Raw genomic sequence first — 17410 nt, forward strand, 5'->3', positions numbered from 1 at the left:
AATAAGACATAAACCCAATGTTTCTGTTCAGTCCATGATTTGTAGTGGCTGGCAAAGTTATGAATTTAAGCTCCCAGGCTCATCTTTTGAAAGAGTTGTGCAGGTTTCCTTTGAGGATGAGGACTGACTGATCAAGCTATATCAGACTTCTCTGTGAGGAGTGTTCAGAGGTTAGAATTAGAGTTGGTCAAAAAACAGGATGAATGTTGACATGGGTAAAAAATTTTGCAACTATTTTTCAAAAACACTGAAACTATGAATTTACAAGCACCTCTAGTTAAAATATTGACCCAAGTTAATGAGAAACTTGTTTCTTTTACAGTTTAATGCCAGATTTCCTGTTCCTGAAGGAGAATGTGTTGTGACAAATTATTATGTAACTGCAGGCAAGTAAGTACTTGACTATAGTGTTTATTTACTCCACAACCTAACCTCAACTTTGGGAGAGTTTGTAATCAGGATCCTGACTGACATTTTACAAATGACCTCTCTGTATAATGGGACAAACCAAAACCCCAGAGCCAACCGTGACCTTTAGGAGTCTCCAAACTTTGTATTTTGGACCCACTTCACCGGTGTCCTGCACAAGGCAGGCAGAACATTTTGAGCCAAATTGTGAACTCATTTGCATCCATGCAACTGGAGTCAGAAGAACAAGTTCTGGTTTAAGATGGTGAAAGTGTTCATTGCATCGGGGCTTTGTATGGATGTAGGTGAGGTTGGTCAGGATCTTGACCTATGAACATTCAGAACCAGAGTGAGAGGTCACAGATCACCATAGGCCAAATCTAGTGTGTCTACCTAGGTACTTATAGGGCTCATCACCGCAGTATTTGAGCCCCAGACCCTGAAAGATACATAGGCCTAACTCCCATTGAAATAAATGGAAGTTAGGCACCAAATACCTTTGAGGATCTAGGTCTGAGTGCCTAAAGTCTGCTGCAGGATTTACAGGCACAAAACTATTAAAAAATAACAGTATTTCTACACCAAACTCCCACACTGCTCTTTAGAGCCAAACCCATGTATGTTCATATTTAATCTGTAGGCAGGTGAGAGAAGTGGGGCTGTTTAGCATTTGCTAGATTGATGGAAATGTCACTTGTACAGACTTTGAGATATAGTTTTACCATTACGCACATTTTGACTTTCTGCTTTCTCCTCCCGCATCATCACTTGAATGATGGAGGTTGTGGATGGCAACAACAAAACATTGCACTGTTTACATGAAGCATGTCAGATTCTGAAAATCTTAAGGGGAAAAATAGAGACTGTGAAATAAAGACAGGGAAAGGGGGATTAAAAATGACAACTACTGGATCTGCAGTAAGCATATGCAAGATGCATTAGTTACATGGCTCTTAGGAATTAAGGGGTTAACATTTTTTGAGGTGGGAGTGAAGGGATTCTAGACTATAGGATGAGAAACAGGGTACTGGCAGATTATACTATACCATTAGTAGTCTTTCCTCCTGAGCTAATTAGCCCTAAAAAGCAAGACACTGACAGGAAAAACATGGCTAGAATGAACAACTGTACAGGCATTTAAAACTGGGTTGGGACTTGGGAGGACACTGTTGTAAGGAACTGGCTCAAGTGTGCAACTGCTGAATCCTGCCATGGGCCCTATGCTATTAATAGGTTCTTAACAACTCCAGTTGTAAGAACAGGACCATGTCAAGTCTATTGCTGATGTAACCCTGAAGTCTGAGAGGCCATTGGGAGCAGTGCAGTGACATTAGTGATTGTTCATGACTGACCACAGATTTGTTACAGTATGAAATATTCCTAAAGGTAGAATGGGGCTGATTCTGTGCCAAGGAAGTCAATAGTGAAGTTCCCACTGACTTCAGTAGCCCAAGGTCAGGCTCATTATCAGCTATGGGACAATTTCTTTAGGATACACACACACACACACAATTATTCTGCTCTTTTTTAGATACAGGAATAATTCTCCAGGAGGAAGTGTCCAGAGGAGAGCTGATGTATGTATTATAAGACACAAACTCTACCTGCATTGAGTTCTTCCCATAGGATAATCAAGAAATCATTTTTCCTCTTACTTTTTGCTTATACCATATTTTAGTTGCATTCTGAAAGGTAGAAACAGACATTGTACATTAAAATGTAGTGTGACTACTCTGCCTAGGGATGGTAGAACCTCTAAAGATCAGCTCCAACCACTTTGCTCAGCCAACTAGTCTGACAGTTCATAGAGTAAGATTGATTTCTCACCCCAAATTCACTCAGAAATGAATTTCAAAACACCTGCTAGCCTCCTGGGGAAAACCCTGCAGACTGCAGTGTGATTTTACATTCCTGGTATCCCTGCCTGATTTTCATATCAAGGCCAGGGGTTCAAGTGCCCATGGAGGGAGTTAGAAGTGAGACAAGCAAGCTGAGGTTGGAACTGGTTAGTGATATTTGACTCTAAACACAGCATGTGGTTGCACCTCACACATTGTTATTCTATTGTTAGTAACCATGACAACAACAGTATTTTGCCCCACCAGAGGCCTAGGCTGGCACAGCCTTACCCTCCTGCAATCTGGTTCAACATACTGTTTTTCTGCTGCATTGATAGGACTCCTACCTACGCTTGTGTTCAGTCCCTCCACCTATCTTTGCAGTAAGATATCCCAGAGTGCATTGGCCCATGACTTGTGCTGCTATCCAGCATGTCTTCCCTCTGCTGAAGTCCTATCGGATAGCTGCTCAGATTTTCCCGGAATACACTGGTGCCAACAGGAGAAGGCAGAGTGGGAGGGCTGGACCTGAGGATATGGCTGTGGTGGTGTGTGCACACAAACAAAACCATGTGACTTATGACCAGGACTCTAAACAGTAACAGTTCTAGCTGGAGCAGGCATGGAACTTTATCCACAGTGTGTTGTTCTTCAAAAGCCCTATTTCCGCCTCTCTCTTTCTGGCTGATTGCAAGGTGCCAATCCTACTCTGTCTTGGATCCATAACTGAGACAGTCTTGTGTCCCTGTTTGCATCCTCACATTAGCAGCAACTAGCCGGCATACCTTGTTTTTATAGTCATCTTAATATAATGCACCATTAAAACTACTGCAAAATGCAAACTTGTACTGGACATGAATAGTCAAACACTGACATTTAAAGCATTGAGCGTGTTAGAAGCTATTGTTCACTTTCACTGAAATCCATTATAATTACATTCAAGCCAGTTGCATTATTCTAACTTTATTCTTGTCTTGTTCTGTATTTTGTGAACTGAAGTTGGAGGAAAAGCAGAATTCACAAAGGTAGGATACATGTTTACAAATTGTGTTGGTAGAATTTAGATTTAAGCACACAATTAAATCAATTCCCTCCTTCACTTTTACACAGTATATTGGTGCTGATTCAAGGATGATCAAGGTACACCTCTACTCCGATATAACGCAACCCAATATAACACAAATTCGGATATAACGCGGTAAAGCAGTGCTCTGGGGGGGGGCAGGGCTCCGTGCTCCAGCGGATCAAAGCAAGTTCGATATAATGCGGTTTCACCTATAACGCGGTAAGATTTTTTGGCTGCCGAGGACAGCGTTATATCGGGGTAGAGGTGTAGTTACTAATTATAGGGGGTTAAGTTCCTTAAAATTATGATAACTTTTGTAACAAAGTAGAGCTAGGCATTTAAGAATGATGAGGATACTTAGCATACTCTACAGTGGAACCTATACAAGAAACCAGCCTTAAGACACACCCCAAAGAATCCCCTGACATACTGAGAATAGTTCTGCTTCCTGTGTAGAAAACCAAGGAGTGATTGCTCAAGAGAGGTTTCAGTGCTGTACCATGCTTTGGACACTACTGGGCCTGCACAAGAAGAGATTGCAGGCAATACTCTCCCAGCTGAGGCTGCCATAACCAGGTTTGGTCTGAGTGGTGCTCTTATTCTCTGCTCAGCGTGTTTGGTGGCAATACTCCCTCATATGATATGACTATGCCCTCTACTAAGGCGGCCACAGGAGGCTTGTCTCTAAGGCCTTCGTTACTCTGCCAAAGTTAAGTAGGTATTTCTGGGTAATGCCCACTCCATTTGAAGCACACACTCAAACCAATGGAGGAAGACTTACACAGCTCTTGAACTTTTTGGAAAAAAACAAAAAAACCTTTAGTTTGTGGGGTTTTGGGGGTCATGGAGGATGGTTACTTTGGTGTTTCTAAAAACATGAGCACTCGTGATGTTACACCCCATCTGTACTTAATTCTGGAAAGCTTAGTTGAGGGCCTGAGGTACCTCACTCAAACCCCCAGCTTCAGAGATTTCTGTAGAGGATCTGGAGGGGAGATGCTCTCAGGAGAGGTTAAGACTTTTTGCTGCCCCTTTAAGATTGGGCAGTGAGCAATACCCTTTGCCAGCCCCTGGGCCCAACCCCTGAGGGAAACAGAGAGGGGCCCTTTGAGGGGGAGAGCACATTAGCAGGAGATTGAAAGGATAGTCTGCAGGGAAAGAGTAGCCGATTCTTGACCTCCTGTGGGACCCCAGACATTGGAAAGGAAGAGGAAAAGCATCTGAGTTACTTCACCCCATGGTTCCTGCTGCAAGGTCGGGGCTGAGTGGGGACTAAGCGAGCCAGAGCCACTGCAGCTAAATGGCTCATTGATAGCAGGTGGTCACAAGAGCTGGCACCCTTCATGGCAGCTGAGGCCTTGCAAGAGCTTGTGAGAGAAGGTTGGTTTGCAGCTTTTTCAACCATCTTAGCATGGACTTTGCCTGTGGGCTGGCTCAGAGTAGGAATTGCTTCTTCCAGGTTGCTATAAGATCCCACCCCTATCTTTCCTGGAGACTCGGGAAGCTCCTGCACAATTTTCCTGCTTGTTCTGCAAGCCATGGAGATAGGGATGGTGGGCACAGTCATTAGCTTGGTCTCAGTGAAGGGTCTGCTCAACTGTCTCAGCATAGACCCCACCCACTCACCACCTGGTAGCCGGTTTCAATATGGGCTGTTTGATTCTCTCAGTAGGGACCTCTTCCCCACACTAACTGGGAGCTGGGTCCTGCAGCCACGCTGTCTGCCCTTTCTGAGGGGTGAGGGAAGGAGAGGTGCTGTCCTGCCAACTGTCCTCAGAAAGCCACAAGAATGTTATTTATTTATTTGAGTTTAGCTGTCTTGAGGAGAAAAACCTAGAAGCCAACACTCTAACGGGAGCGATGGAGCCAGCTGCATGTGCTGCTTGGAGGAGAGAATTCTGGGCAGTGCTTCGAGGGTTGGTCCTATGCCCAGCCGCAGAGCTAAGTTCTGGTCTGGCTCTAGGTGCCAGGGAAATGGGGAATGCCCATGGGTGAAGCAGCATACCCTGGCAGCACACATCATATCCACAGTTTACAGTTTTGTTCAATGGCTTTTGGCACCCCCCCCATACAAATAATTTCAATGCCACTGGGAATGCCCCATTCTGAAGAATGACACTGTAAAGTGGTATGGATTCTGCTTACAGTTAGACTTTAGAGTAATTACATGGTTAGCTTATTCCATATTCTGAACAATTGCTGAAAAAAGTGCCTGGTTGTGACTTACTAAAGAAGAGGGTAAGATAAAGTTAGAGACTTGTGATCACAGTTTCACGGGAAACTGTGAAATTTGGGGCCAGATTCACATGCCACAAGGAGTACCTCACTCCAGAATCAGGCCCTTGTTTTCAATGGTAAGGTATTACTCAGCATAAAGTAATAGTAGCAGTATCTGGTCATTACGGTAGCATTGTAAACACAATAGGCAATGAAAGTATGCAATTCAATATAATGTTGAATGTTAATGATTAGTTACAGGATAGCCTGATGGTACAAATGTATCATTGTTTGTGTTACATTTGTAGCTATGCCTCCAAAACCATCATAAAAGCCACATCCACTCATTCACAAGAATACTTGATCATCATGATAAAAAAACAGTTGCAGATGAAGTACGAAGAGGGGCCCTTGTCTGTGGAACCTGAAGATGTGATTGTCAGTGCAATTGGTAATATTTTATTTATTAAGTTCTAATATTTGTTGCCAGACTTCAAAAACACACGAGTTTCATGAAGGTTGCCTAAACTCAAAGTTGGTATAGAGTCAGATGCCAAGGGCAGAAGCAACCATTATGATCAAACCTGACCTCATCCATGGAACAGGCCATAGAATTTTACCTAATGATTCTTGCATCAAGACCAATAACTTACAGCTTAACTAGAGGATTTCTATCAAAGATATCCAGGCTTGAGGTAAAGACTCCAGGGGATTGAAAATTTATCACTCACAACCCTTAATAATCTGTTCCAATGGTTACTTACAGAAGATGGGGTATACGTGGCTTCAAGATCACTTAAGTCACCTGCCTACCCTGTGTCTGAATTTGGCCTGTTCTATTTTACTGTGCACTCTACTTCCTGACAAGTGGAGACAGACCTAAACTAGAGTTCTGGGTCTGGACATTTCTGAAATGCAGGAAAAGGGCACATGTGGTATGACTCCAAGCATGGCAGCTCAGGTCCTTTGCTAGAAACAAGTCTCCTGATTGCTGGAGCTAATGCTGATGCAAAAAATCAAGTCCCCAACACCAAACCCAAAACACACCACAGAAGGCAAAGCACTTAGCCTCACTAAGAAAAGGTTCCCCCTCTTCCCCAATTCCATTTTGTGTCTCATGAAAATACACTGTTTAGAGGTGGAAAGAATTGGAGGTTGTACCTCAACGTGATTCAATACTAAAAATCCCGGTTTGTGAATTTCATTTGAGTTCTCCATGATTTGCTTAACTCTTGCTGGGCTGTAGCCCACGAAAGCTTATGCTCAAATAAATTTGTTAGTCTGTAAGGTGCCACAAGTACTCCTGTTCTTTTTGTGGATACAGACTAACATGGCTGTTACTCTGAAATCTTGCTATATAGTGACTGAATGACCATATCTAACGTAGTGGTTTTTTTTTTTTTTGTTTTTTTGTTTTTTTTTTTTTTAAGAGAGAGGAACAGTGATAGCACAGTTAGAGCACAGCACTGGGAACCAGGATCCCTGACCATTACTATCTGGGTGACCTTGAGCAAGATACTGACTGTCTGTGATAAAGTTTACCTATACCTCTTTGCCGGCTACTACACCTTGTATCTTAAGGAAGCTTATACAAAGAAATGAATTCACTCATTTGCAGCTATAACTGCCCTCTTTATAAAATCGCCTCCTGCATACATGTTGTTCTAGGTCACAGTTTTTATGACGATAGCCAAACTTATCTGTAGATATGTTGCCAAAGTCTTTTGGAAAGTTTAAAGCAGTAAATAATATTTGATCCCCAGAGCCCTGATCCAAAGCCATTGAAGCTAGTGGCAGACACTCTATTGATGTCCGTGGGTAGTGGAACAAGCCCACATTTGTTTCTGATTTGTTTTATTGACTTGGATATACTCCTTGTCAACCTTTAAAAAAAAATACAGAAGTAGGCAAGAGATAAGCAAGAGACATAATGTACTTGTATTTAAAAACACACATTCGATACCATTCATAAACAAGATTAATACGCAAGGGAGTTACAGGGAAAGTAGTCCTTGTGGAAAAGGCACTGACTGGGTAATGAGCAGCCGCCCACTTCAGTAAAAGTTTATGGGTCAGGTAAGGGAAAAGTAATAAGCAAAGTAACCCTATCATTGATTCCTGTGGTAACTTCACCCTCCACATGGCAGAGGGCACATTGAAAGGGGAAGAAACAGCACCAGCACTGCTAGTTCTGTCTACTAAATAAAGGATTACAATTTCCAATGCTGACAACCAATACTGATATGATAAAAGTCTATAAAATCATGACTGATATGAGAGAGTAAATAACGTATTTACTTTCTCCACAACACAAGGACTAGGGGTCACCAAATGAAATTAATAAGCAGCAGGTTTAAAAAACAAACAAAAGGAAGAATTTCTTCACACAATGCACAGTCAACATGTGGAACTCTTTGCCAGAGGATGTTGTGAAGGCAAAGACTAACCGGGTTTAAAAACAAAAACAAAAAAACCCGCCCCCCCGCACCCCAAACTAGATAAATTCATGGAGGATAGGTCCATTAATGGCTATTAGACAGGATGGGCACGGATGGTGCCTCTGTTTGCCAGAAGATGGAACCGGGTGACCGAGATCACTTGATTACCTTTTCTGTTCATTTTTTCAGGGGCACCTGGCATTGGCCACTGTCGGAAGACAGGATACTGGGCTAGATAGACCTTTGGTCTGACCCAGTATGGCCATTCTTATGTTTTTAACCCAGCACCTGCCCTGAAAAAAAAGTCTCAAGAGAAGCAGAAGGCAAATGAGAATTTAGGCACAACTTTTTCTTATATCAAGACAACAGGAGAGGCAAACATTATAGCTTTGTTCCAGCCAGAGACTATCCAGATTATTAATGGGTCCTAATTAGGCTGCAGCCAGTGAAGACTCCCTTTTAGCTCATAAAAGCTTTATCATGAATAATTGTACGAGTCTTGTTCCCAGCTCCAGGTACCTGCCCAGAAGAATGGTCAACCTACAAAGGGAAGTATCTTTGGACACAGACTAATCCTGCTAGCAAAACTGAATTAAGATGTGTGAAAAATTCTAAGCAGTCTGCCACCAGGAGTTGGTAAGTGATGAGATCATCTCCACTTTGGCATTGATTTAGCAGATGCTGGCATGGGGAGTAACAGGGTGAGCAGCAGGGAAACAAGGTTGTGTGTGGTAGGGTGTCCAGCTGGTGAGCTACTTTAGCGTACCTGCCTAATTGAATGGGATGCACCCCAGGGCTAGAAGAGGCATGAACTTTGGGAAAAGGGCCCACAATCTACATGTGCTTCCATCTACTGCAAGTGCAGGCTGGCATCATAGCTAGCATGCTATTCCAGCATTAAGGAATAGTAGATACTCTGTAGTGTATTCTGCCATCCCCACATATGTCTCTGGTTCTAGACACCTCAAATTGCATTGGAGTTGCAGCTGGTGCCCGCGATTTGAGAACTGGGCACTGGGGGAAAATGAGGCCCTTGAATTAATCTGTTTCCAAAAATAAGTTATTATGTTCATAGCTGCTGTATTTGCAAGTGCAGTGAACATCATGAATAAAATCGGTTTCTTTCTGTTAAAGTAATGCATGCTGCTTTTATTTTTTAGCATGATAAATATTAAGAGTGAGAAAGCTTATTGGAAAAGACCAAATATGAGACCATGTAAATTGCTGGAAGAACTTCCAAATAATATTGTGGGTCTTAAAAACGTTACCATAACAGAAGGTAAGATTCCAAAAAGTTTAATATGATGGGTCAAAGTATAACTGCAACTGATTTAATACTTTTTTTTTTTTTAAATGAGCTGTATGTTTTGGGTATCTGAACAACAGGAGCAGTAACAATTATTATTCATGTCATTCACTTGTTCATCTTAAAGTGTTTTTCTTTTTTAAAAAACAGAAATAGTTTTGAGTCCTGCTTTGAACTTCTGTCATTTTGACAACTTAATTTCTATCTCAAATCCACATTTTTATTACTAGAATAAATAATTCACAATGAACTCCATGAATTTTGCTTTTTTATCCTGTATGTGGATTGTCTAGAAACAAACTTCCTGGAATTTGTGGGTAGTTTGGAATTATTCACACACTTTTTCAGTAAATAATGCTTTGTCTGGAGATCAAACTGAATAGTAAATCTGCATACACAATTTGATATTTGCATTTTGTGCCAGGGTGACTAATTAGGTAAATCGTCTCAACAGAAACAATACCACATGGCTTATGTAACTAACTTATAGAGGCACTGATCTGACAAGCTGTTCCATGTGGAGGGATCCCTGTGCTTGCATAAAGCCCCACTGACTTCTACAGAAACCTACCCATATAGAAAAGCTTATGTGGTGAAGGCCAGAATGTGAACTGCAAATAGCAGATTTTCCAACTACAGAATTTGCTTCTGGTGCATGTTCAAACTAAACACTGACTTTGGGGGGAGTATTTGTGCTAGTAGAGCTAGAGGAATCAAATGTTCCCAGCATGCAAACACAAAAGCTTGTTAACGTGGTTGAAATGAAATTAGTTTTGAATTGAAAAAATATTGGATACTTTTTAGCACTATTTGCTGTATTGATTATACTCCATTAATAAAACTGCATTTCTCTCTCCTGGAAATACAACCTGAGATTTGCAGTCTTTGCGCTAAAGGACTGTTGTTGACACCTGATTTATTTTTCTTTTTAAAAGCACTAATTTCACACTAGGCTGGAAGCACTACGTGCATTATTGAGAGAAGAACAAACCTCAGCTCCCTAGGTTCAGAGTCTCCATGGTACAGGCAGACTCATCCTGTACGTCATTCATACAGCGTGAACTCGACCTAGCTTCATATGGGCCTGGAAGGCCTCCAGCTCAGTAAACCATCACAGCTGGGCACCATATTGCCCTGGGGTGGGGGGGGGATGAGGACTAAGCAAATTTGAATGGAGCAGAGGAGGGCTCCAAACCAGCTCCCCATCGATCAGCACAGGGGTGGGGGTTGGGAATGTAGCCAGTGGGTTTGTGATTACACACAAAATGGCCACAAACCAATGGTGGTGGCTCCTGTTCTCGTGAGGAAGCCTGTCCTTGTGACTGGAAGAGCAGTTGCGGAGGAGCTGCCTTGTTTCAGGTCCATTGGCTGGGGTGGGGGGGTTCTGTGCCCTTCAGCCACTTGTGTACTTCCCCCATGCACCAATATCTTTTTGTGGGGAGGTAGGTGAGATCTGTGCTACAGTACTTGGCCCGAGTAGCATTTTCTACAGTGGTTAAATGGGGGGGGGGGGGGTGAGGGGGAGAAAAGGGAAGAGAGCACAAAATCCCAGGGGATATAGTTTTCCACTGCACAGAGCTAAAAACTCAGGAGAAGTGTGTTTGATCTTTTACCTTAAGCATTAAATGTGTGGCACTGGATTATTTAAAAGAAGAACAGGTTCCATAAGACACTAATGAAAAAGGTGAAAGATGTCAGAAGTGAGTTTTAGCACTGGACTTGTCATCAGGATTTTCCAGTGTTGATTAACACAAGTGCAGTTAGAAAGGATCAAATGCAATAAGAAACAAAGCACTGATGTCTTGAGGTTTATGTGCTGTCTAAAGTATGCCTACAGGTTAGTTTGCAAATGTATCTGAAGTTAGAGCTGCTTGCACTCCAGTAACAATGGACTGAGAATGAAGCTACTTTATTTGCACTAGGATTAGTACATAAATGAACAGTTTCTGGAGCACATCTTGTGATTGCATCTTTTAACTAGAATTGTGAAGTCTGTGTTATGGACCTGGGGCTGGATCAATGCACATGTACACTAACAGTCTTTTCATTTACGGAATCAGTTTAGCAAACTGAGCATTTCTTTTAACACTAGATAAGCATTTCAACTCTATTGCAAAACATTAAGTCACCTCTATGTTCTTTAATCTATTCCAGAAAATGCAGAGGATATTGCGGAGCACCTTTTAAATCTGATGATAAACTTTACAAAATTGGATAAGGTAGAAACTGAGGTTATTGTAAACAAAGTCTCTGCTATTTCGAAGTGTGATGACATAAGCAGGCCACTTGCTGAGACTACATTAAAAATACTGAACTCTATTTTGCTGAAAGAAATGAATACACAGGGCTTGCAAACAGAGACCAATAGGTAAGTAAAGTATCTAGTAAATCACTTGTACAGAAGTTAAAGAAATCACTAAGGAATAATATTGTTAAAAAAGCCATCTTGAGACCTACTGCATCATCCTGCAACTTTCCCACATATAGGATCCATGGTAATGATGCTACAGGTTGCTGAAGTATTCCCCTGGCCAGTGTATTTATGGGAAAGTATGGCTGACAAACTAAGGTCCAGACCCACAAAAATACTTAGATCTCTAAACCCCAGACTTAGGCACTTAAGTCCTGTTGTAGGCACCACTGGGATCTACAACCCCCCTGCCCAGCTACCACTTAACTTACTTAATGCCTAGATATTCGCTGTAAGAGTTCTCAAAATGCCTATGTTTCTGCCTCTGGGCATGTGCCCTGCATTCTAGGTGTCCAGACACATCTCCTGCCTAAGCCCCAGTAAGAGCCATAAACTGGGGGAAGACAGATGGAGGTGCATCTCTTTTTCCTGATAGGCCCAATTGAGTAGGTGTGCTCAGAGCCACCTACCATTCAAGATCTGGCCAGAGGAGGCAGTGGTATGGTTGCTGACCAACATATGTTTTTTAGTCCAGTGGTCAGGGCCAGCTCCAGGCACCAGCTAAGGAAGCAGGAGCTTGGGGCGGCCAATACAAAGGGGCGGCACTCCGTCCGCTATTGGGGCGGCATGTCTGGGTCTTCGGCAGGAATTCAGTGGCGGGTCCCTCAGTCCCTCTCTTCCTCTTTGAGCTGCCGCCGAAGAGCAGAAAACCTGGAGCCGGCCCTGCCAGTGGTTGGCACACTTCCCTGGGAGGTGGGACATCCAGGTTCAGTTTCCCCCTCTGCCTAAGGGGCTGAAAGGATTTGAACAGGCACTTCTCAGGAGGGTACTCTAACCCCTGCACTGGGGGATACTCAGATGTGGGTCTCCTTCAGTCTCTGCAGTTGAAGCTGTTCCACAGTGTACAAATACTGATTGGGGCAGAAAAAGAGAGACTCTCTCACTTGGGGGAGAGAACCACTCCTGCCATCTCTACTATATTACTGAGACAAAGATTTTCATAAATAAGTGCCTACGGTAGGTTCCCAACTCTGTATGTAGGTTCCTAAATAAGCGGTGGGATTTTCAAGAGTGCTGGGCGGGCAGCAGCTCCCACTGAAGACCACATTGCTCAGTACTTTTGAAAAATCACTTTTCTGAACTGGGAACTGAAATGTGGAGCTGGGGGAACCTAACTTCAGACACTTATTTCGAAAGTATTTGCTTGCGTCAATTCAGAGAGGGCCCCTTGCCAGGGATGGTAAATGGGCACCAATCAGCAGCACTAGATACAGTTACTTAAAAAGTTCTCTCTCTCCAGCTCTGACTTTGCAGACTGCCAGAGTTTGCAAGTCTCTCAGTTTCAGATGATGTTTTGCTTTCATCAAAGTTTTTGAAAGTTTTCAAGGAAAACGAAGCTTTCAATTTAAAGTCAGTCCATGTGTCGGTCTCTTGGTGGAAGTGTATAAAGTTGCCCAGCTCTTTGCAGTAGGCAAGTGTGTGTTGTCTTTATAAACAGGAAAAAAATATGCCAAAACCAGTTTAAATAATATGCCAGATGACACTGCTCAGTGTCGTTATGATCCTCTTTCACAAGAGAGTCTCTCGCTGCAATGTGGGCGGTATGCCTGCTGCCAGTACAGAACCACCCCCGCTTTTTAAAAATGTGTCTTTTTCTTTTTAATTATAAAAGAAAAATCCCAGTGAAAACTTTGTACTGAACTCCTCAGTGAGCTCTTCAGAGCAGGGACTGTCGTCTGTTACGCGTGTTCCCTGGAGCCCTGATCCTGACTGGGGACTCTAGGTGCCACCACACTACCAAGCAGAGATAATAATTTAGAAGTTATTTAGGGGAAGCCCGTCCTTCGCCCCCCCACCCCAATCTGTTATTTCAGATGTATTTGAGTTTTGAAGAATTTAAGAAGTTATAACCTTGTTATTTAAAGAACAACAGAGAGTCCATAAAAGGGACACATTGATCCATCTGGCTTTAAGGAGAGGATTATTGCCACTGCTTCTAAGTGATTCCATAAGAATCCGTATTATATTAACAGATACAGATTATAAAGCCAGGTGGGACCATTGTGATAATCTAGTTCGACCTCCTATGTAACAGGCCACAGGAATTAATTCAGGGAAGTCCTATTCAAAGTAGCATTGAGCATTTCTTTTACAAAGACATGTTTAATTTTAAAGTTTCCACTGATGGAGAATTTACCACAACCTTTGGTAAGTCGTTACCCTAATTGTTAAAAAAAAAAAAAAAGCCTTATATCTAGATAGAATTTGTGTAGCTTCAGCTTCCAGACATTGGATCTCATTATGCCTTTGTCTGCTAGACTGAAGAGCTCATTAAAGTTTTGTTCCCCATGTAGGTACTTCTAGACTGACCAAATCACCCCTTAACCCAGGGATGGCCCTGGATTGAAATCTTGGCTCGAGATATTTTGGTGAAGTTCAAAGGGAACTCCAGGCTTCACAGCTCTGGGCAGTCCATAATCTGAAGGAATCCTATTGTGGACCCTCGTTCACTTGTCCTGACAAAGTACACGTCAAGCAGGTTCTCTCCCAATGGCAACTGGGAAATCAGGATCAGCTCAAATAGAAATATTAAGATTTCCATCAACAACCATTGCAGTCTTAACATACATTTTCCCACTCTACAGATTCCTATTGGTTGACACATCTCTCCCAAGGCGAGGAAGATAAATGGCATGTACTTTGGCCTCAGGTCTCCCAAATGAGAAATTGAGCTGGCTTTATTTTCTTTAATAATCATAAACATTGCCAATACAATGCTGTAATAGGGTGATGCTGTTGATTGTAGGTCTGAGCCTACAATCCTTACTCAGACAAAGCTACCACTGATTTCAATGGGCATTTTGCTTGAATGGAAACTGCAGGTTTTGGTCTTTTCCATTGAATGTTCATGCCTGCCACACAGTCAGCAAGGAGACAGAGAGTTTAGTCTATATTTCTGATAATCAGAAATGTCATGGTAATAGAAAATTTCAAGATGTCTCTTTCTTGTTGTTTTACTTTATAAAGAATCTTAAGGACAACTGAAGAGATCGGTTTCAAGATGCCTTATACTGGGAGAAATGAATCAATTGTGTTGGCTGTATTGGCTTTGGCCGTGATACGTCCAGATCCCCGTGGTTTCCAAGGAACAGCCTTTGGTGTTACCTCCTACAAGAAAGGCATTGATCCCACGGTGAGATGAAAGCTTTAGCTTATGGATTTTGGATGATGGAGTGAAGAGACATGAGCAAACCTACCTGCAATCAGACACCAATCCTCAACTAGTGTAATTTGGCTTAATTAATGAAGTCAACACATATGGAGGATCTAGTCCATATTTCTGTGAATTGATCAAAGAAAGTACTGGTTTAGAGTTCCTGCCACAATCCCATTCTCTCCACCATCCCCCCAAAACCTCTTTTCCTTAATGTGATGTAGTGACTAGAAAAATAGTTACGTTTTATCTAGAGATGGGACTACACCTGAATATCAAATCGGATCCCTTTCCAGTTCAAATTCAAAGTCTGCCCTTTGGCTTTGGTCCTAGGACGGATTCCATACTGGGAGAGTTCTGTTTAATGGTTCCAGTTGAGATAGGTCAGAAATACTACAAGAACAACATTTCCACGGTTCAAAGTTCTAGGAATCTTATTTAATCAGTTGATAATGACATTTTTGCCTTTTAGAGACACAAAAAACCTACCACAAAAACACCTTTCAAGATTTCAAAGGTGAAATCCAATCACAAAACCAGCCCTGGCTCTACATGAAGCCCAAACTACAGCCTAAACTGAATCCAGATTCACATCCAAACACCTCCCATTGTCCCGCCTATATTTTTAACTAATTCTTAAAAGAATTTTTCTTCCTTTGGATTTTGTTTCCAGTCCATGAAAGTGATGGGCAAATTGGCCTGGGGAAAAATAATAAACAATGCCTAGATCTGATACTGCATAGCACTTTTCATCTTTTAGATCTCAAGCACTAACAGCCCCACCCTAAAACCTTGTGTACATCAGACTCTTCACTCTTTGTAGAATCATACTCAGAAAATTTGAGGTTCTGAAGTGCCTGGAGAATTTACTTCACTTGCAGTTAGAGACAGAATCAGAAATTGTGTTAGAAAAGCAGAGCAAAGAGGATAGTTCAGATAAGCCTTATATGTATTCAAACTCTAAACCCTTTGAGATCTATCGTTAACTGTCCTGTAGGGAAGTATGTGACAAGGTAAAGGTGTGACAGGCTGTAAAGAATTAAGAGGTTCCCAGCTAGTCACATAGCTGTTTGGGGCAGAGTATAAGAGGAAGGGGAACCAAGGAGAAACGTGTATACTCTCCATGGCTGGCTGGAGCAGGGAAACACTTCTGATGATTAATGCTGAATGATTTTCAATTAGCTTGCTTTTGTTTTGTGGATAATAAAACAAGTCCCAATGAAGAGGTCTTATTGGGACTAATGCTTGGAGTTCCTCCCTGGCTGGTGAAACCATCCATCATTTTACAGGGTGACAGAGACTGGTCTTGATGCACATGTTCCTGCATAGCACTGGTGACCTATTTTGCCTGGAACTGCTGCATTTGTGCTCCCCGCTCCTGCATAGTTAAGAGCATATGGCTGTAGAAGTGTTCACTCACCACAGGCATGCCTCCTCTTGGCACAGCAGAAACTCCATCTTTAGCACCTGTGGTGTTCCACCTCTTCTCACACTCAGTCAGGTCATGTTTTCATTCCACCCCTTTCAGGGTAACAGAAAGTAAGTCCAACAAATAATTCCAGGACCTTGTGTCAAGTGGATCCATTGGTCCTTACAACCCTCCCTCTGGACTCTGAATTATCCTTATCCTCCTTCCATTGAGAGGAATCACACAACCTTCCCAGTAGCTGGCAGGGGAACAGAGGCCCAGCCTCTACAGCGGGTTCCAGTCCAGAGACCTTGGACAAATGAAACAGACTTTGGTTATCAGACTTCCTGCTGTTGCCTCTCTGGACTCCTTCCCACCAATAGTCCTTCCTCAGACCTTTCCCCCAGCCTCTCCCTAGGCTCTTTGTAACAAGCAACACCTTCCAAGGTTGCTCCCAAGAGGTCTAGTCCCTGCCCTTGTGTAAGGGTCAACCCCGGGAGCTTGACCCACTCCCACATCTTCCAGGAAATGCCATTTTCTGGTACCCATGGAATAACTACAGTGCTCTTCTCTATTGCCCCTCATATTTCAGTCCAAACACCCTTTGGCATCACCGCTTTCAGGAAAATTTATGTTTGGCCAAAGGTTTCACTACCCCCAGCCTCCCTTCTAGCTTTGGACCCTCCAGTTCTGGCTTTAGCCCACAAGAGGAAACACCCAGCTACCTGTCGCCTGGGTCTCCAACTTGCCCTTCCCCTATTACCCTATGCTCCTGCCTTTATCAAGACCCAGCTGGGTGTGATCAGATAGGCCTATCACCCCTCCAGGTGCCAGCCAGCAGCCTAATTGGGCTGAGGCTTCTGTTAATCCAGGATAACCAGTGGGAGGTTTGAATACCCCTTCATGATGGCCCTGTGTTTGTAAAACATTCTCATTCTATGTCTGTTATTGACCCAATCCCACTATTGGGTGGGATACAGGAAGGAAACAGCTCTTCACCTTTATCTTTGATTGCAGGGACACATTTTTTTCCCAGACTGAATAAAATGCTCACAAAGAAAACAAATTGAAAGGAAAATTCTCCCCACCCCAAAAAAACTACTAA

The 17410-nt window shown here is 42.7% G+C and overlaps 1 protein-coding gene across 1 annotated transcript in view; it reads left to right on the forward strand.

Moving 5' to 3' along the window:
* ADGRG4 (adhesion G protein-coupled receptor G4) overlaps positions 1-17410 on the forward strand; it is a 60326-nt gene that overhangs the window by 21258 nt on the left and 21658 nt on the right. Inside the window, exons 5-10 of the mRNA XM_054039648.1 lie at positions 323-390; positions 5838-5980; positions 8477-8603; positions 9128-9246; positions 11428-11641; positions 14711-14876. Coding sequence (XP_053895623.1) covers positions 323-390; positions 5838-5980; positions 8477-8603; positions 9128-9246; positions 11428-11641; positions 14711-14876 — 837 coding nt within the window. The remainder of the gene's footprint in view (positions 1-322; positions 391-5837; positions 5981-8476; positions 8604-9127; positions 9247-11427; positions 11642-14710; positions 14877-17410) is intronic.

Source organism: Malaclemys terrapin, chromosome 9, assembly GCF_027887155.1.
Source record: "Malaclemys terrapin pileata isolate rMalTer1 chromosome 9, rMalTer1.hap1, whole genome shotgun sequence".
In the NCBI taxonomy this organism is placed as follows: Eukaryota; Metazoa; Chordata; order Testudines; family Emydidae; genus Malaclemys; species Malaclemys terrapin.